The sequence below is a fragment of the Eurosta solidaginis genome, chromosome 5 (assembly GCF_040869045.1).
Source record: "Eurosta solidaginis isolate ZX-2024a chromosome 5, ASM4086904v1, whole genome shotgun sequence".
Classification (NCBI taxonomy): Eukaryota; Metazoa; Arthropoda; class Insecta; order Diptera; family Tephritidae; genus Eurosta; species Eurosta solidaginis.
The window spans coordinates 251,924,194-251,945,819 of NC_090323.1; the positions used below are offsets into that span (position 1 = coordinate 251,924,194).

At 35.4% G+C, this 21,626-nt stretch overlaps 1 protein-coding gene across 7 annotated transcripts in view; it reads right to left on the minus strand.

The window, feature by feature from the left end:
* Positions 1–21,626, minus strand: part of fwd (phosphatidylinositol 4-kinase beta fwd) — a 351,706-nt gene that overhangs the window by 31,833 nt on the left and 298,247 nt on the right. For 6 of the 7 annotated variants that reach the window (XM_067789774.1, XM_067789775.1, XM_067789776.1 and 3 more), the window contains 2 exons: positions 7,588–7,699; positions 28–385 (listed from right to left, as the gene is read on the minus strand). In XM_067789774.1, coding sequence (XP_067645875.1) covers positions 28–385; positions 7,588–7,699 — 470 coding nt within the window. Of the gene's footprint in view, positions 1–27; positions 386–7,587; positions 7,700–14,199; positions 14,837–21,626 lie in introns of those variants that run through there. The other variant, XM_067789780.1, reaches the window with a different exon arrangement.

The following is a 21,626-nucleotide window of genomic DNA, read 5'->3' on the forward strand; positions in this document are numbered from 1 at the left end:
GCGAGGATGCATGTAAACTTTACTTACCAATCGCATTAGCACTACAACTACTATTGCTAGGATTGCCGTTGTTCTTGTGACTATTGCTTGCCGTTGGCTCTGTGGTCATAGCTCCAATTGCGGCAGCAGACGTCGTTGAATCCATTAAACCACCTGTTACCGTTGATATTTTAGCGGGTGTGGCTGTCAATGCGATTACTGAGGATGGTGGCGTTGGTACGGGTGTGGGTGTTGATGATGACGTCAATGCTGGTGTTGTTGTCGTTGTAAGGGCGGCGGTTACATTGGCTGCAGTCGTGACGATTTTCGAGCACATAGTCGAGCCCAGTATTGATGGTGTACAAAATGTATTCTCACTCTCCGAATTGGGTGATGAGACTTCAACCTGCAATGACAGAATATGGAAAGAAATGTAGTAAATAAATGAAAAATCCACAATACTTTGTGAGTTGGGGTGAAAAACGATAAAATTAATAACAAACAATTTAATTGACATATTAAAGAAGTATTAATAAAGTGGATTGAATAAAAATAGGATATATCTTGATTGCATTATTACTCATTTAACGCTTGTGCGGGAAGGCGAAAGCATGACGCTTGGCCAAGAGGCGCCAATGAGTTCATTTGAATGAAGATAATGAAGGAAATATCAGCTTGCTGTTGTAGCGATAAAGACACTCCCCGAAGATTTTGTGGAGTGTTATGGATGTCGATTATCCCTTGTGGTGTATAGATCCGATACGTTTCGGTAACAAACAAAATTAAGGTACAAGCCCGACCAACTCGGGAAATAATTAATATGTTACACCTTACCTTTCTGGCCAAGCCGCCACCCACCCCGAGTTGCATTATGCCAGAGCCTCGCCAGCTAAAGCAACAGGTTTCGCTACTGATGGGGCAGGTTAACAAATGGGTTGAAGAAGCTTTAAATTGCGCTGGCAACCCACTTGATTGCGCGTGCATGGAAAGTGCAGTGTAAAAACCACAACAGCCAGTATTTTTAAAAACATTACATACTCAGCTGAGAGCTTTGGAGACAAAATAAGGGAAAATCACCATTTAGTAAAATGAACCTAGGGTAACCCTGGAATGTGTTTGTATGACATGTGTATCAAATGAAAGGTGTTTATGATTATTTAAAACGTAGTGGGCCTTAGTTCTACCTATAGGTGGACGCCTTTTCGAGATATCGTCCAAAATGTGGACCAGGGTGACCCAGAACATTTTCTGTCGGGTATCGCTAATTTATTTATATATGTCATACCACGAACAGTATTCCAGCCAAGATTCCAAGGGCTTTTGATTTCGCCCTGCAAAACATTTTCATTTTCTTCTACTTAATAAGGTAGGTGTCACACCCATTTTACAAAGTTTTTTTCTAAAGTTATATTTTGCGTCAATAAACCAATCCATTTACCATGTTTCATCTCTTTTTTCATATTTGGTACATAATTATGGCATTTTTTTCATTTTTCGTAATTTTCGATATCGGATTTCGGCCATATTTTATGCCAAGATAAAGTGACTTCAGATAAGTACGTGGACTAAGTTTGGTAACGATATATAGGTTTTTGCTCAAGTTATCGTGTTAACCGCCGAGCGGAAGGACAGACGGTGGATTGTGTATAAAAACTGGGCGTTGCTTCAACCGATTTCGCCCATTTTCCTAGAAAACAGCTATCGTCATAGAATCTATGTCCCTACCAAATTTCACAAGGATTGGTAAACTTTTGTTCCACTTATGGCATTAAAAGTATTCTATACGAATTAAATAAAAAAGGGCGGAGTTACGCCCATTTTGAAATTTTCTTTTATCTTTGTATTTTGTTGCACCATATCATTACTGGAGTCGAATAGTGACATAATTTACTTTTATACTGTAAAGATATTAAATTTTTCTTTAAAATTTGACTTAAAAAAATTTTTTTTTTAAAGTGGGCGTGTTCGTCATCCGATTTCGCTAATTTTTATTTAGCACACATATAGTAATAGGAGTAACGTGCCTACCAAATTTCATCATGATATCTTCAACGACTGCCAAATTACAGAACTTACAAAACTTTTAAATTACCTGCTTTTAAAAGTGGGCGGTGCCACGCCCATTGTCTAAAATTTTTCTAATTTTCTATTTTGCGTCATAAGGTCAACGCACCTACCAAGTTTCATCGCTTTATCCATCTTTGGTAATGAATTATCGCACTTTTTCGGTTTTTCGAAATTTTCGATATCGAAAGTGGGCGATTTCGTTCATTTTAAATACCGATCTGAGATGAGCGCCCAGGAACCTACATACCAAATTTCATCAAGATACCTCAAAATTTACTCAAGTTATCGTGTTTACAGACGGACGGACGACGGATGGACGAACGGACATGGCTAAATGAATTTCTTTTTTGACCCAGATCATTTTGATATATAGAAGTCTATATCTATCTCGATTAGTTTGTGCCGTTACGGATTACCGTAATGCGAACAAAGTTAATATACTCTGTGAGCTCCGCTCAGCTGAGTAAAAAAATGGTCAACTGTATTTCAGATAATTAAAATTTATTTTAGAAATCGCAATGTAATTCGGATAAACTCAAATGCTTTTGAGAAGAGCGAAAAATAATTCCAAAACAATTCAAATTTGTTTCAGAAAAACTTGAATACATTTAGGAAATTGGTAATTGAGTATAGAAGAGCAAATATATTTCGGAAAGCCAGAAGTGTTTTTCAGAAAACGTTAATGAAATTTGAGAAAACCTCAATTTTTCTTCATATATATCTGTTCAATTCAGAAAAACGTATAGAAATATTAAAGAGCAAATGAATTGCAAAAAACCGCATATACATGTCAGATATCCCAGTTATATTTAAAAAAAAAAAACTTCAATTCTATTTCAAATAATTCATTAGTATGTCAGTCTATCCAAATGTATTTGAAAAATATGTTCTCAAAAAGAAGAAGAGCGAAAAACAGTTTCAGAAAATTCAAAAATTTGAATATATTTCAGAAAATGCTAATTGAATTTCATAAGAACAAACGTATTTCCGAAAACCTCAATTTTATTTGAGATTATCAGATGTGTCTCTGAAAACTGAAATATTTTTCAGAAGAATTAAAATATATTTTCGATTATTCAAATTTAATTCAGATAAATTCAAATGTTTTTCAGAATAGCGAAAAATTATTTCAGAAATCTATTTCTGAAAAACTTGAATATGTCTCAGAAAATGGTAATTGAATTTGAGAAGAGCAGGTTGAATTCCAGAAAACCTTGGTTTTATTTCGGATATTTCAGTTGTATCTCAGAAAATTAAAATATTTTTCAGAAGAGCTTAAAATAAATTCAGAAAGTCAGATTTATTTCAGAAAAACTTGAATATGTTTTAGAAAATGTTATTGAGTTTCAGAAGAGCAAATGTATTTCAAAAACCAAAAACTGTATTCCAGATATTCCAGTTGTACCTCAGAAAATGGATTTCAGATTTCAGCAAAACTTAAATGTAATTCAAATAAACTCAAACAGGAGGTTCCATGAGAGAGTGAAGCTTGGTGCGAAAATAACTTTCCTTACAAAACTGGAGACCGTGTGGAGACAAATAATGTAAAAACCTTCAATCAACCGAAAAGTATCAAAATTATTCTTTTAATGCATTTTCAACACCTTTTTTTCCTCTTAAAGTAAATTGCTCATTGAACTATTACAATTATGTTATGCTTGTTTTGAAAAGGCCATCAAAAAACTTGTGATTTAACACTCGAGTGATTAATAAAAACTGCGTTATACAATAATGAGGTTTAATAGAGCTGATTAAAATACCAAATTATATTAGATCTATCGATTGCGTTTTTGTCCCACCTGTGATAAAAAGGGCTTTTAAAAGTTGCTATTCTGAATTTCGAAGCTGTCTTTTTTTTTTGATATTTATTATACAATGTTAGAAATTCGATTTAAATATATCCAACAATTCAGCTTTGATTTCTTTAAAGTTGTTAAGGGAATTATTCAACAATAAAGTTTGTCCCACCCTTGACAAGTATGCAGAAAGTGTTGTAGGGCGTTTCCATTATGAATTCCAACAAGTGGCGAATGTTTGAAAAAAAAGTTCACAATAGTAAACAGCCTCGACCACCTGTTAAATCGCTGTTCGATTACATAGATCATTTGCTCAAGAGTGTTTTTCAAACATTTTGTAAACGACTGGTATATCGCATTATTTACATATTTTAAAATGTTTGCTTAACTGGCTACTCATATTTTATTTAATAACTAGACTATAGAAATTAAGAGAAAAGCTGATTTGAAACACAAATGGGCGATTCATGGCAATTCAATTTAATAACGGCGAGCAAAAAACAAAATTTTCTTCCATTCTGTAGTTGCGACAGTCATTCTCCCTGTCAGCTATTATTTGACAGGCAGGTATGGCAATGGAGGAATAGAAAGAATTTACAATGGGCGTTTCCGAAACAAATTCTTAAATAAGGTGTTATTCAACCAAATTCGAAACGACAGCGGAGATATGGCGATATTCCACTCAGCAGTCGTTCTGTATTTCGAAAATATAAATTGAGTTCCAGGAAAAAACAAACCCTTTAAAAGTTTGAGTGAAGAATAGCTAGAGTTGGGAAAATCGTAGTAGACCTTTTTATTTCATACATATTTATATTTCTGTCCCTAGTCTGCCAAAAAGATTAGAGCAGCTTCATGGTAAAAAAAAAACAATATCACTAAAAAAAAGACAGTGGTAAATGCTCTTAACGACTGTAGATTGGAGTTTTTATCTAGTATTAAAAATGTCTGGTCTTTTACCTCATATCCTTTGCTAAACAAGTTACAGAAAGAGTGAGATATCTAGCTTCCTACTTAATTTAAACTATCAAGAAGCACTGTCCCCAGAAATACAAAATAGCGTCGTCGAGTTTCTCCTCCAATTTGTAGAACGCTACTTTAAAGTTCTCCGCAATTATTATCTAACTTTCTTATCATACCGATGTCTGGCTTTGATTCGTGGAGAAGTTCTAGTTAAATTTAAGGAGTCAGATTTGGATACTCCTTTGAGAAGTGGGTCTATAGTCATATATAAAATAAAGCTATGCGGCTTTCGTATGGAAAAAATATGAAACACGCTTCGGAAAAAAATTGTCAAAAATCAAAACGAATTTTGAGAGATCTATAATTTGTACTTTATTGGACTTGATTGGAATATAAAAGTGCATCCTTAAAAAAATTGAATTGAAAAAATCTGAGTATAAAAAGTTCGAAACTTTTTGTAAAGGTTTCTTGAATTTTCAAATTTTTTCGAATACGCTTTTAAGATTGGTTTGCATAGTTTCGGTTACGAAATTCATAGATTGTTTTTCTTAAAATTTTGAAAGTAATAAAGAGAATTTAGCTGTGCGTTCGTTGCTGTACAAATTAAATATCTAACTTATTCTTGGAAACATTGCATATTTTTCAGATGCACATTGTTTACCAAATAACTAAAGGAGTCCGTTGCCTTATGACATGACTTATGCTTGTATCAAGGAAAAAAATTGCATATGTAAACAGAAAACAAAAAATAAGCGCACCTTGAAACCATACAAATTCGGCTAAGAAAATAACAAATACAAAAGTGGCAATTATTTTGCAAAAACTACACCCATTCACCCCACATATTCTTTGTTTAGTCTTATGACTCATTATAAAAAGAAAACAACACAAAATACTTAAATAGGCAATAATAGCAAAATTAGTAAGCATTTCACTCAGTGTGTATAATAAACAAAGTAAATCAAATTTCACCTCTGGTGTAGAATCTATGTCTGTGTCGAAGAATTTTATGTAAATGGCCTCTAACTGCATAACCAAATGGCATCCACAGTGTTGAGTCGTAAAAAAAGGAGCTTTACAACAAAAGTAGGCGTGGTCTTAACGAATAAATGTGGTCGGTGCCACGCCCATTTTCCAAAATCATCATTTCATCACTTTGCCTCTACTTGTTGTTGCATTGTCGATGTCGAAAAAGCAAGCGAGGAGAGCTCAATTTTTGCTCATCGTATTATCTGAAGAACGGAAGGAAGAACGTACGGTTGGGTATAAAGACGACCGTGGTTCCAACCAGTTCCCACATTTTTACAAATATTATTTTTGTCATTTAAACAAGCCTTATAACAAGTTTCGTTTGGATGGATCGATTTCTGTTCGATTTATGACTTTAATAGTATTGTAGAGATATTAAAAATAAAAAAAAAAAATAATTTTTTTTCGTACTTTGATACACCATATCACTACTGAGGTGAAATATTAGTATAATTCAGTTATATAGCGCAAAGGTGCTTAATATTTTGTTACAATAAGACTTTGACACTGTTTTTCTTAAGTGGGTGTGGGGTGCCAACCGACTTTGTAAATTTACCAAAGTGTTTATATAATGCCAAGGGCAACATCGATGCGAAATTTCATTTCAACATTCTACCTTCAATACCTTTTGATTTACGGCTTGCAAGACTTTTAAACTTTCTTTTAAAAGTGACCGATTCCACACCCATTTTCCAAAGTTTTTTCCAAATTTCTATTTCATGTCATAAAGTCAACCCAAACAGCAAGTTTCATCACTTAATCTGTCCTTGATAATGAATTTATTTATATTTTTATATTCTCCATTTTTCGAAATGTTCGATATCGAAAAATTGGGCGTGGTAATCGTTCGATTTCGCCCATTTTCATCATCTATTCTTGGTCCACAAAGCCAGCGTACCAATTTCGTAAAGATATCTCAATTTTTACTGAAGCTATCGTGCTAACGGACAGACGGGCATGGCTCAATCGAAATCTTTTCTAGCCTGATAATTTTCATATAAGGAAGTTCGAAAATACTTTACAACAGCGGTCGTGCGACTAAAATGCCAAATTGTACCAAGGGGTTGTGTAGCGCAACCCTTTCAAGGAGTTGCCAGCGCAATACATGCATATAGCTTCTCCAACCCAATTGTCAACCTCACCTACCCGTGGCGAATCCTGTTTCTTTGACAACCGAGGCTCTGGCGACCCCAAGTTCTTTATGGATCTAGGGTGTGGGAGGGCGGTATGGTCTAGAAGGTTTCATGTGGTCATACCAAATCGTTCACGCGATGGTCGGGCTAGTACCTTAATGGTGCTTTTGTTACCGGAACGTACCGGATCTGCATCCGGAAAAGGATCATCAACATCGTTAACATTCCCCAAGGCCTTCGGGGAGTGTCCTTATCGCTACAACAACAACAACTGCTACTACGCCTCCAAAAATATCGGAAAAGAAAAAGTTTAGCTCTGTCCGATGATATTTGCAATTGAAGTTGGTAATTTTCATGTGGTTGTGGTAATTTTGTTGCACACAGAAAAAAAGTTGGCAATTTTCATGTGATTGTTGTGTAATATGTACAAAATGGTTTTGCACGGATATAATTTTGATCCCGCACCATTTGTGGACCAGCCAGGGTAATGCAGAATGGTGTTCTGCCCAAAAATACTATGCATCGATACAAGAATCAAATCCACGCGTGCTCTTGCCACCTACGCAACGTTTCACTGTTTCAAACATTTCCTTTGAGGACGGGTTATCTCTGATTGAACTCACCTCTGGTATACGCTGTAAGGCGCTGTCCAAGCTGCGATTGCGATGGTGTTGTGTTAAATTGATGCGCGTGTTGGTTACTTGCGAGACGGGTGGCAATAGAATGCCCATTGACCTGTAAAAAAAACGGTAAAAGTTACTTATTGAATTTAAATGCGTATTACTTTAACATTTTATACATTTTTTGCCCTGCTGTTGTTCTATTCTAATTTCAAATGGCATTAATAATGCAAATTAATTTCTGAGAACACCGCGTATATAACTTAATTCCTTTTTTTTGGAATATGATGGTGTATAAATAAGTAAAATTAAAGTATTTTTCATGGCAGAAATACACTCGGCCTGTTTGCTAAATAACTGAAATTGCATTTTTTTTCCTAAATTTTCGATGTTGGTTTGTCCGGGACTTTACCCCAGGTCCTTCGGTGTGGTAGGCGGAGAAACTACCAAAACACTACGGCGGCCGCAAAAAAAAAAATTATGTTCTTTTTTATTCTCTTTCTAGTTTCGTTAATTTAAAAATGAATTATCCAAAACAACTTTGAAACCTTTTCGAAAACACTGGAAAATTCGAGATTTGCTTAAAAACTGTTTGAGTATGCAGCTTTAGTCCAATCGGTTTCATTCTACCAAAGCACATGTTTGAAATTTGTTAAAATTCATTGTTTTTGGACAACTTGTTTTGCGAATTTTTTCGAAAACGTTTTTGAAATTACAATTCATGTTTTTATTTAAAACTAACGAGAAAGCTCAAGGAGCAAAATGCAGCAGATTTGAGATGCTTTTTTGTAAAGATAAAGTAGTATGCAATGCCATAGTGGGCGGTGTCACGCCCCTTTAGATAATAGTGGTAACGCTATATTGGAGGGATATAAAAGGCAAAAGGTAAATAAAGAAGGTTGGAATAAAGATAGGCTTAAGAGAGTACGAAGGAAAGGAGAAACCTTTTAAAATAGAAGGCCATTATTTGAACTAGTTCGATATATGTATCTTCAAGGTAAAGAAGATGGCGATTTCGGGAACTTGATGTCACGCCCTTTTCGGAAAAGAGTAAAGTAATTCTCTTTATCTTCGGAAATACTTCAAAAATACAAACATGCATCCAATATTTGGACGCTATACCAAAGGAAGCGGAAAATGGAGAAGAGGTAGGTTAGATGAGATAGGAGACGAAGGTGAAAATGATGTGGGTAAAAGAGTGAAAGGCAATTTGAAAAGACACAGCGAAAGGTAGAGGAGAGAAATAGCAACTGTGAGGATCAAGGTAAGGAAAGGTATAGTGGGAAGGTAGAAAAAGCTGAAAGTGAGGAATGCAGAGAGCAGGAAGAAGAATAGGGATAGAAACCGGTTGGAAAAGAGTGGAGGGTAAGGGCGAAAAGAAAGAGAATATACGATTGGGTAGATAATAATGAAAAGGTATGAAAAGCGGAAAGAGCGGTGGTTTGCAGGTAGAGAAAAAGAAAAGATGAAGAAAAGGATTAAATAGGGGAATGGAAAAAGTGGAAAGGGAAGATCGAAAGAGAGCGGAGATGAGAGCGGCAGGAAGCTGAAGCGATGACGAAGAAAGAAAATGTGAGAAAGGAGAGGAGCCAGGTTCGAAATGTTCCTAGATTATTTTAAAACTAGCAGGCCTGGCAGATGTTATTCTGTCCAATTATATGCTTTCCAATAATTATAGAGGGGGCAGTCAGTTGTTGGCTCTTTTTTCTCTTCCCTCAGCCTCTTTTTCCCCAGTCTCCCTCTTGCTATACCCTCAGTCTCCTCATCAACATCACACTCAACTTCACCGTTTTTTCTAATGTTATCCTACCTAACGTTTTCTTCGATATCTCCAAAAAGGGTTGACAGTCGACTGGAAGATAGCTTTCAAAATATATTACTATTCTAGGCATATTTTATGGATGATAACCAAAGTAGGACAACGTCTGAAGGGTCTGCCAGTTCTTTGATGAAAAAAGATGAAGTATATACGTCTACATTTACGGGTAAAAAAAACGCTTATCATCACCAGAGACAATATTAACATAGAGACAGAGAATTTAAACACAATGAGAAGGCGTTTTTGCTAGATTCCAACTTTTTTGGATGTGAACACGTCTTGCACTTCACCACACACAATCCAATTTCAATGTTAACCAGTTAACAGCAGAAAATTCTCTGTCAACAGTTTCAGCTGGTGTATAAATTCTCTGGATTTTCTCTTAATATGATTTCTTTGTGGGAATATAGGTATTTAGTAGGATTAATTAAATTTAAATTGTATTACTTGTAGCAATATATTTGCTTGTTTTATGATTTAATACGAATTTGAACTTAATTAATATAATAATAGCAATATATTTGCTTGTTTTATGTTGATGCAAATTGCAGAAATTTTGGTTATTTCTTTACAAACAAAAACCTATTCATATACCCAAAATATGCCCTTTCATGAAATGTATGTAAATTAATCATACATTTATGAATTATCCCATCCCTTTTTGTTAATAAATTAAAATGTTAGGAAAATGTATGCAAATTGAAATATGCATGCAAATAGTATTTTGCCGACGGCATTTGCACACTTGGAATTTCTGTGCACACGAAATCCATTGCATATTTATAAAACGTTAATTTGCATAAAATGTATGCATATTAACCATGAAGTATGAATTATTAATAAATTGAAATAAATAAAATATTTGATAACAATTGAATAAATAAAAAAATATTTAGTTATTATTTGGACTATGGGTGGGAGGGGAGGTATCTATAAAGAAATTTCCTAAAGCATTTTATATGTGTTATTCAGTACAATGATGTAAGTACCTATGTACTTGGTTATTTTCAAAGGTAGGTTTGATAAGCCAAGTCAAACTTAAATACATTTGACCTGCCTCAAATCAACCCTTAAATATGTAAATAAGACCATAAGCATTGTATCATTGAATATATATGTATGAAAATACAAACCAAAGCAAAAAAGTACAAATGTACATACATATATACATATTCAATAATACTCCAATTAAAGGCAGACATGTATAAAAAGCTTGGTCGCTTTGATGCTGTGGCAGTGTCTTAAGTTATTAATAAAACAACTTGTCGCTTTCCGCGTTATGAAGCGACCAAATCAATTATGGCAATCCGCGTATACGGCCATGGATATGTAAATATCAATGCTCGTAGCAATTAGCCGACGAAATACAATAGGCACGAGCCAAATTATGTGTCGTCGGTGGTTAAAAGTGTTGCCGTTTATACCTTTAATAGCTCACAGCTAAAAGGGGAATTTATTATAAAATTAAAATAAACGAATTTATTGCTCTTTTGCGAAATAATGGTATATTTCTTCGCAAAATTACTTTAATTTATTTCGCCGCTCCCATATATTAATTTTTATCTATGAAAATAATGTAAAATTCTTACTTTGTACTGACATGTGATAAACAAGTCAGCATATACAGTATGACGTCACAGTGAGAATTCGGGCCAGAAACGGGTAAAACCCCACTCTTATGTAGCAACTGCAACACAGTTGCTGCAAATTTGGCTACGTGACTGCGCGAACAATTTTTCGGCAGAATATGATAGGGGGCTTCAAATAGCAAATAAAAATGTCCATAAGCTGTGACAACTCGGCAATTCAGGATATGAGAAAATTATTTGCAATAATTTATATGAACAATGGATGGAAATTTTTAGATTATATTGCTAATATGTTAGTGGACATTTACTAGGCAATATCTGTGCATCTTTATTTGCATTTTTTACTACCATATTAGTACTTTCATACAGGCTTATAAATAGTTTGGTATTATTTCAAAGGAAAAGTGCGGGGTTATGAAAGTAGTTATGCTCGTCATAATGAATACCCCCAATATGCATCGAAGTTGGAATTTATAAAATCGCAAAAATTTGTCTTCTGACGATTTTATGATTTTATCAAATGCCATGTTGCCGAATTGCAAAATGCTATGTTGCCGAATTCTATCACCAATTCGGACAACTTAAGAAGAAGCATTTATGAATGAAAAATCAAGAGGAAGCTAGTTTTCAGGATTTTGCGATTTACATACAAAACATGAGCATACATATGTACATATGTATGTGTGCTTGTTCGTATGGTTGGATGGTTGAAGTGAATTTTGTTTTGTTTGTCAACATGCGAATATAAAAATATTTCTTAGCTTACATATGAACATAGATTTGTACATATGCTTGTGCGTAAGAATAGTTTTTGTAGGAAGTGGTTGATTGAGACAGTTTGTCTTTTATTTGAACATGTGTATGTACAAACATTTGTTAGCTTATGCATGGATATATTGATATCAATGAAGTTGGTGGGAAATGGGGGTGTAGGCTGATCTTTAGTTTAGGAATATATGTGTGTACATATATACCAATCTAGGTTTGTTTATACCCACTCACCATTTATGTTATTAAATTTTCAATTTCCCTACATATCAATATAATTTGATTACTCTTTCTGACAAAATAATGAGTTACCATACAATTGAACAAAAGAAATAATCAAATATGAATACTTTAGATGATCAAACACGGAATATATTTTTTCAACCACATTTTGGAATCATATTTGAATCAAATGTGTTTACTTTAGGAGATCATAAATTTATAATAATTTTTAATTCAGCTTTCTGAATCTTTTTTGACTATATTTGTTGACTGAATAATGTATTTTATACTTGTCAAAATATTTCTTTACATCGGAGCTGCTCAACCCCTATACACTTGTAGCACTTTTGTTTTTGTTTTGCCCTGAATCATAGGCACAGATTCAAATTCACACTTTGAATATAAAAAAAAAACAAGTAAGGACAGGACTGTCTTCGGCTGTGCCGAAGACTTCAACCTTCCAACCATCATAATTTATTTACAAAAAATCAGAGAATTCAAATTTCCAATATATTTGCTCTGATCAGAGATTTTTTGGTAACAGACGAACAGAGGAAATCGTTAAGAGAATTTTCTGTTACGTCTTGCACCCTGTTAAGTTAACATGAATTTGGGGAATAGTGGTGAAGTGCAAGACGTGACACATGCAAATGGATCGTAAGCAGTGGATGCCAAAATAACGCCTTCTCATTGTGTTTAAATTCTCTGATAGAGACATTGCAGGGACGAAAAATAGTGTGAAGCAAGCTTCACAAAACTTCTAGTAGGTCACATTCACCACTTACCACAGCAGAATTTATTAAACTACCACTGTCTGTATTTATTATTTAACAATTATTTGTACACTTTTTATTCAGCTAATGTGTTCAGAATTCAAATTTTTACACTCCAAAGCTACAATCGGTGTATTTTGTGTGCTTAAATTATGTTAAAAATCGTGTTAAAATTTGTAGTGTGGTGGAAGTGACCTACTAGAATTTTGTGAAGCTCCGCTACTTTCCACTGAAGTTCGCGCATGCAACATCTTTATCTTCAAAAATTTTTGTCATCACTTAGATAATGTTTAGGAAACCCATCTAGCGGCAACTATAGAAGACTCGCGGCAGTGGTTAAATAACTCGCTACAAAACGCGCTGTGCTTAATAGCGGAAGCCCGCATTTCTGTTGGTCATAGCGTATAACCTATAGCTGAATCGGTTGCAATGAATTGCGGAAACACACTTTTCGGACATAGAAGTGGAGAATAGTGTAGACATAAAATGGAGAGACACATTTCAGTTGCAAATGAGTATAATGCATACTGAAATTTGGCACTACATAATTTCATAAGTGTAGATAAGGTTATGCATTTGGCAGTCCATATAAAGTTTTAGTGAATATGTATATGTGAACCGGTCTATGAAAAGGTGGCTTATGACTCAAAACAGCTGTTTTTTTTTTTGGTAATTGTTTACTTTAGCTCATAACTGCTAAAACTCGGCCAAAAATATCGGGAGAGGTGTCAAAAGACGCGTTTTGATCCCAGGATCACGAATCCGAAGGCGGAAATATTTGCAAACAAAATTGAATATTTTCATGTGGTTGTTGTTGTTTTGATGATTTTGTAGTACCCACAAGAAAAACTGTGGGTAAAAGTGTTTTGCGCGGATATAGTTTTGGTCTCCAAACCGGTGTTGGACTCACCCAGGGTAATTTTTTATAAGCGCGGCCGAAGGCCTCCAATGCAGAAAGGTGTTCTGCGCAAAAATACTATGGATCCAGGAATGGACAGAAATAAAATTTTGAATTTCCGCTCTCGGATTCGATATTTTTGGACGAGTTTTTGCAGTTGTGAGCTAAAGTAAACAATTACAGTTTTTTTTGCGAGAAACAGCTGTTAACAGCTGTTTTTTTGAGTCATAAGCCACCTTTTCATAGACCGGGTCACATATGCATGTAAAAAAAAAACAGTTATTATAGTGCCCAATTTTTGAAGGATATTTGCAAAATAATTTTAGCTTACAAAATTTTTCTGGTTATTAAAACTGCTACTTTAAAAGGACTACCAGTCAAGACATACCAAAAATTTGCAAAACTTTCAGTACCATGGAATTCAATAAAAAGTTCAATTTTGCATTTGTGCCCCCCTATGACTATGACGAGAATAGGTATACACTAAAAATATAATTAAATCAAACTAGTTTTATTTTTCTTATTTACATTTTTTGGTTTGCTTACTTTTATAGGTACGAATATGTTTTGCCATTTACTCCAGCTCAATAATATTTATAAGTATTTTTGTACATTTGTTTCTTGAACACTTATGATAAGTGACATCTGTAAATATGTAGATGTGGCCAACGAGCAGCCAATATGGCAGGTGAAAAAACCAAATTAGTAAATTTTGCTTCTATACGAATATTTAGATCAAAAATTGATTGTTCAAACGCTTTTTAATGCATCTTCATGCCTGGAACAAGTCATGTTTTAAGCAGAAATTAGTAAAATGAATTTAATTTAATGGGAAATCAATTTTTTTAGCAACACGAAGTAGACAATTGTTGGCGGATATCGAAAAAAACAGCTGATTGTCATCACAGCACACTCAGAGTCAGTATATTTTATTTTGCTTTTTTCCTTCTTTTCACACAATTTTGGTTTTCACACTTGCATGAGTAATAATCTTTAAATATGTAAATGATTTTCTTCTTTATAATTGAATTACAATAAAAACTATAAGCAAGCAACAAAAACAGGTCTTGCTTTAAAAGCACTTGCGTTCGATTTCTTATATTCGATTTTATTTTAATGCGATTTCTTTTATCGTTTCGTTTAATCGTTTTCCTTAAATTAAAGAAAAAACATACTTTGAGGTTTCACGTTCGGTGACTTACTAAATGCGGCGCCAGAGTATTTGACAGCAGCACAGAGCATAGTAGAGTAGAATAGGAATAAAAACCGAAATATGGTTGGGGCGGGTGAGGGGTGGGGTATAGAGCTACTTAACGAAACAGTAAGTCGAATGAGAGCAAAATAGCGCAATTTTTGCGCTCAAAAGAGACAATAACTCGAGTACTAAATTTTCTGATAAAATGGTGCTTCGGGTGTGTAGAGGGAAGCCAAACGGTACGATTATAGCAAACATAGGTGCAAATAATTATACCGTTGAAAGTATTTGAAATGTATAAACTAAAAACGTGTAGTAAAAACAATATAAACAGCAGAAATTGTGGCATAGAAAGAAAACAAAAAACATCCACACTTAGAAAAAAAATTAAAAACCAACACTGCAAGTAATTGGCTTCAGCGGGCTAAAGCGGAGATGGGCGAAGCAGATGGGAAAGCAAAAAACGGAGAATAAACACATCTCTATCTACTTACAAATGCATATACATACAGTGTGATGCAAAATTCAAAGTACACCAAATATTACACAGTTTTACTAAAGCTAATTTTGGAATTGTCGCGTTCATATCAGATCAACTTCGTGATAATTTCAGAGATTTTTTTCTTCATTTTCGGAATAATTTTGGAATTGGTATCCAGATCATTTCGGCGCCACATCACTAGAGACCTTTTCAGAATCGATACGGGACTACTTTCGAATAATTTCGAATAATATGGGAATTATTTTTTTTTGCAATATTTTGTCAGCTTTCGATTCAAACTCCCGATAGTTTCGGGATTATCTACTAATTTCGGTATTGTTTTCGGAACTATTTTGAAGCTATTCAGTGATTTCTTGGGCTATATTTTGCGCTTTCTCAGATTATTTCGAGACCGTTTCGCAATGTGTTCTTGACAATTTGGAAATTATTTTTGGCATAAATTCTACAATTTTCAGGACTATCTCCGGATCATTCCGGAATTGTTTTCGGAGCTGTTTAAGGATATATCTTCGGGATTATTATTTATATCTGGAATTATTTACGGGACCATAATTTTTTTCGGGCCCATTTCGACCGCTTCGCGAGAATTTTAAAGATTATTTCGAGACTAATCCCGAATGATATCAGAACTGACGACCATGATGGTTAGGTTGAACTGGCCTATCAATAAATATCTCACCTAGACTGAACGTTTTGAACAGGTTACCAGAATTTATTTCACGACCAAACGGAAAAAACCCCCAACCAGGTGCCAGGACTTATATCATAGAATGACTCTATCCTCTTGGCGAATACTAGAACTTTTTTAGGTCCTAGCTTAGTTCCTGCCTCGAGATCTGGCAACTCTGCTGCCCTTTATAGCTGAAGCGTTGACCTTGGCAGCGCAAAGCACATAACGTCAACAACCGTTTCTTCTTGCAGCTCCCACTTCCTACATCTGCTGTTACCGACGAGGTCGCACTTATAAGCATGTGACGCCAATGACAGCAATGCCCAGTTAGTATGCCCTTCGTGAGCCCTAGGTCTTCTCTCTCTCCAGAGATATGAGCCACTTTGTGAGTCTGTCATGGTAGGCTTTGCGCATGATCTTAGACATTTTGCAGCCCCACGCTTCTGTCCGCGCCTGCACTGCTTGATGGAGCATATGCAACTCCTGTCCCTTTTGATTGATTGGGACGCCTATCGTCGATTCAGCGAGTGTTGCACCATCCTTTACCAACTCATCGGTCTTTCGTTACCTTCTATCCTTTTATGACCGGGAACACAGTGTAAGAAGTTCGGTCCGACCTGAGTTTATTTGCATTCCCGAACACTTCCCGATGAAGTACTGTGTGATCAATGGGAGTATAATTGGGGTATTGACAGGGCACTGTCCCATGGGTACCCATGCGGTACGTCTCAATATACTGGAAACTCCATCCTACTGCAGCTGTATGATGAGGTGGAATCACCAAATCACTTTATGCTTGATTGCCAAGCTTTTGTCAGAACTAGGCGAAAGTACTTCGGTCGCGACTCACTTGGATCTCCCGAGGATTTATCCAAAGTTGAGATCGGTATCATTCGGAGCTTTATCGTTGCTACCCAACGATTCTCTAAGTAGCTAGATCTAAGTCACCGTTATTTTTGGTGTATGTGGTTTCACAACGGACCTTCGTGTTGTCCAAGTGAGCTATCCTTATCAGGGCAGTTACCACCTAACCTAACCTAACCTGTGTGATCGCTGCCTGACTTGAATATATATATATATATATATATTGACGCGACTGCAGCTTAAGCACGCTTCCTCCAAAATTTTAGCTGGTTTTTTCACGGCTATAATTTTCGCCTGAAAGACGCTGCAGTAATCTGGCAGCCTGTTGGATCTACCTATTTCCGGATAGTCACAGTAAACAGCACACCCGAACCCTTCCATGTATAGTATTTTCTGCCATTTTAACATCCTGGCACCAACCCTGCGGATCAATTGTTGCCCCAAGATATCTTTCGAAGCTCAGACACGGGACCATATATTCCGTTTGCCCGGTATTAGATGAAGCTACAATGGTATGGCCATAAGACACTCACTCATGCTGCCCGATGCCTTAAGCCTTGTTGCATTTGCTAACACGATATGTTTGGTTATTAGGTCTGCAGGCGGGATGTGTAGAATGGCATGCAATGCTGCTGTCGGGTTAGTTTTCAGGGCTCTCGTTATTCTAGCTGTGTGTGTGTGGCTGTCCACGATCAGGGTAGTTTCGAACCATTTCGGTATTTTTTAAGAACCATTTCGAGACTATTTGTTTCACACCGGTAATATTCCTAGACCAATCGGGATTTCTTTCAATTATATTTTGAGACTATTTTTTTTAGTGTTTGGTGATCATTTCGGAATAATTTCAAGACTATCTGCAGATTATTTTATGATAAAATTGCAGAGTTATTTTGTTTACCATTTGCGAATGATGTTCTCTATAATCATAACGGGACTATTTTGATTGGTTTTTGATTCTTTTTTTAAATCGACCTCGACTCTATTCGAGCTCGACCAAGAATTTTTGGTAACTAGGACATATACATATGTATATCGAGCTCCAAATTAGTTGGGAATTTCAGTGTAAAAAAGAAAGCTTGTGAGTAATGAGTATATTTGCAAGCCCTCGCGTTAAATCTTTTAATACATATTTCCATGTCTATGAAACAAAACACTCTAATGAGTTCTGCAAAGTATATCTTAACCCGTTTCGGAGATTGTGGCCACAATCCGAAGCCACATAGGCCCTCAATTTATTTCTACAATACCAGTGTTACACAAAAGGCACAAATGGCGTCTACAGAATAGGAAAGCTTCCATTTCTTTATGTTAGATAGATCTGTCACGAGATTACTTCGGTATTTTAACTTGTTTCCAAGGTTTCGACTTAAATGTTGACGAAGATATGCTCTAAATCGGTTTTCACTTTATCTTTAAAAATTTACATATGTATTTGAGTTAGTTTTCTTTAGGTTTAAATTTGCGCTGCGTCTATGTATGTAGATAAGAAGAGCAAAGCGGTTTTAAAAATTTTGAGTTTAAACATGTGTAGTCTAGCAAGAATTTGGAGTTTTAAATTGTTTACTTATACTTATACTAAAATTAGTCACTTTTTTATTTATTCAACTGTTAATAACTGCACAAGCGAATATAATCAGCAAATGGGTTATTCCGCCAGAAAAGACATCACGGTTAAAAAACTGGAATTAAATGATTTTTGATAAATAAAAAACGTGAGTCATACAAATCCTCTACCAATCCTATTTTATTAAGTTTTTTAGATTTATCAAAGATAAACTAAATATGACTGTTAAACAGTCTGCTGAAATTTATACCATCCGCCACAAGCTAAAATCTGCTTCTACCCTGAATGGAAGTTGTTGTTGTTGTAGCGATTAGGTTACTCCCCGAAGGCTTTGGGGAGTGTTATCGATGTGATGGTCCTTTGTCGGATACAGATCCGATACGCTCCGGTAACACAGCACCATTAAGGTGCTGGCCCGACCATCTCGGGAACGATTTATATGGCCACATTGAACCTTCAGGCCATCCCTCCCTCCCCACCCCCAAGTTCCATGAGGAGCTTGGGGTCGCCAGAGCCTCGTCTGTTAGTGAAACGGGATTCGCCGCTCGAAGGTGCGGTTGACAGTTGGGTTGGAGAAGCTATATATTGCGCTACACAACCCCTTGAATCCCCCCTGAATCAACCCCCTGAATGGAAGTGAGTAACTATTGTTGAAAATTTCTTGTTTACTAAATTAGAACTAGTGCGATAGTAAATAGATTTTCTCTAAATCAAAAATCGACAGTTTTTTTTTTTATTTTAACATCTATTTCATTAACAGGCTATCTACAAAAAAAAAAACTGTCACTAGCTTTAAGTAGCTTCGACTATGAATATGCCTTCTATCCCTATACTTTAAAGCCTTTTTTACTGACTTTCCCACTGGTTCAAAACTATCAAAAAAAAAAAGGGGATAAAACTGTACTAGAAGCAAAGGTAGAAATTCCGGTTCGGGACCAGCGAAACAGTACAAACAAAGAAACTAGATCTAAACCCTAAATTTTTACATTAGCTCGGAACAATCAAAATAACGGTAATAAACCAACTAGTTCTTAGGTGGAAATATGTATCTAGTATGGAACTATGGGAAAATTAATGTAACGGGGACAATTGCGACCACCTAGAACATCGCTATGTTAAATTCGCCACTTAAAATCAAGGCGAATTCAGTAGAGGTGGTGTTATCCCAACAGCTGATTGCTTCTTCTTGATAATTTTCCATACAAAGCCTTGTACAACAATATGTCAGTTAATCAAAGTCTACGAAAATTTTCTTTTGACTTGACATTCTTCTGCACGGCGAATTGATTGAATTCGCTTTGCCAGCACCTGGTATGGATACGCCTTGCTTAAAATCATGTAAAACAGATAGAGGGCGAATTAGTAGTAGTTCAAAATTCACTGGAAGCACACAAGTTTTCAACTTAAGATTTTCCCTACAGCGCATTTCTTCTGTGTGAAATATGTATACAAATCACGTTACGAAAAATTACACTGAAGATAGCACAACGCCAAAACCGGTCTGGTCTGTCTTCATACCCAATTTGACATGGGATGACGAAAAGCCGTTTCACTGTGTCATAAATTATCCACCCTGACGGAAAATCAACGAAACAAAATGAATTATCCACTTACAAAGGCGAGTGATTTCGTACTCCAACCCGTCACTCTTAGAAAGTGTCAAGTTGAGTCAAGGTCCAGTCAAAATGTTCCTACCGTCAATATTGAATACCCCAAATAACACAGCACAGGAGAATAGCAAACTAGAAAAGTCAAAGCCTTCCATTCTGAAGAGTACGCGCCGTGGTAGGGATATTACCGAAGCGTGCCGGATTTACATATGAACATATAAGAAAGTCCTCTGTGTCACGTTGCCAGTACCTAAAAAAATTTCTTTTTAATTTAGTTTGAGTACATTTATCCATTAATTTTTTTGATTTTTTATTTAAACTAATTCAAAATATTTTTTATTTTACTTTTAATCATTTTATTTGTATTTGTTTTACTTTATTATATAAGCGTTAATTATGATATCTAATCGCCGCTTTATTTACAAACCAAGTCGTTGGCATTATGCTTGTTTTTATTGTTTGCTGGGACTGCCATTTTGAACAAACACAAAAATTCGCCAAGTTATCGTAGAACCATGGCGCAACGATACAAGGTGGCAGCATGGGACAGCTGATTTTAAGCTTTTTTTATTTGATTTGATACATCAAATTACGGCGCAGTACGATTTTGACATTTGTCCATCGAATTTACAAAAACAAAGTACATGAAATTTTTATTTATGTTTGTAGGTATGTCACCATGCTGCCACCTTGTATCGTTCCGCTATGCGTAGAACTTACTTAGAAGTACTAAAAACTTATGTTAGTACTAAAAGAGAATAAAAACAAACTCTCTCACATAACACGTTCTGATATAGAAATTGCTTTGATGGCCTCTCTTTTGCTAAACTATACAACAACAACACATAACACGTTCTGATATAGAAACTGCTTTGATGGACTCTCTTTTGCAAAACCATACAACAACAACACATAACACGTTCTGATATAGAAACTGCTTTGATGGACTATCTTTTGTCAAACCATACAACAACAATACATAACACCTTCTGATATAGAAACTGCTTTGATGGACTCTCATTTGCCAAACCATACAACAATTTCAACAACCAATTCACCATAAGTCGGGTACAAGTATAAAAAAATACAAAAAGTTTATAACAGTGCTCGTGGTCTATTTGACGAAGACCAACAAACAAAATAATTTACTATAACGAACACAACAACAAATAAATGAACTTGTAGTAAGTAATTATTTGCAGTGTTGGCGGCAAATAAAAAGCAATGAGCAAAACGAAGAAAGTATTGCAGTACAATGCAAAGGCAATAAAGAACAAGCACGAAGAAGAGAAATGTAAGCAATTAGAAAATTAACAAGTAAGGGTATCTAAGTTCGGGTGTAACCGAACATTATATATTCAGTGTGAGCTTCAAATACACATTTCATTTCAGATAAACTACTTTTCTACATAACACGTGGCACCGACCATTTGAAAAGAAAAAATGTCTCCCAATTTCTTCTAATATATAAAATTCTTCTGTCACGGTTTTAGAGGCTGAACTCCTCCGAAACGGCTGAACCGATTCTCATGAAATTTTGTGATCATATTGGGTAGGGCTGAGAATCG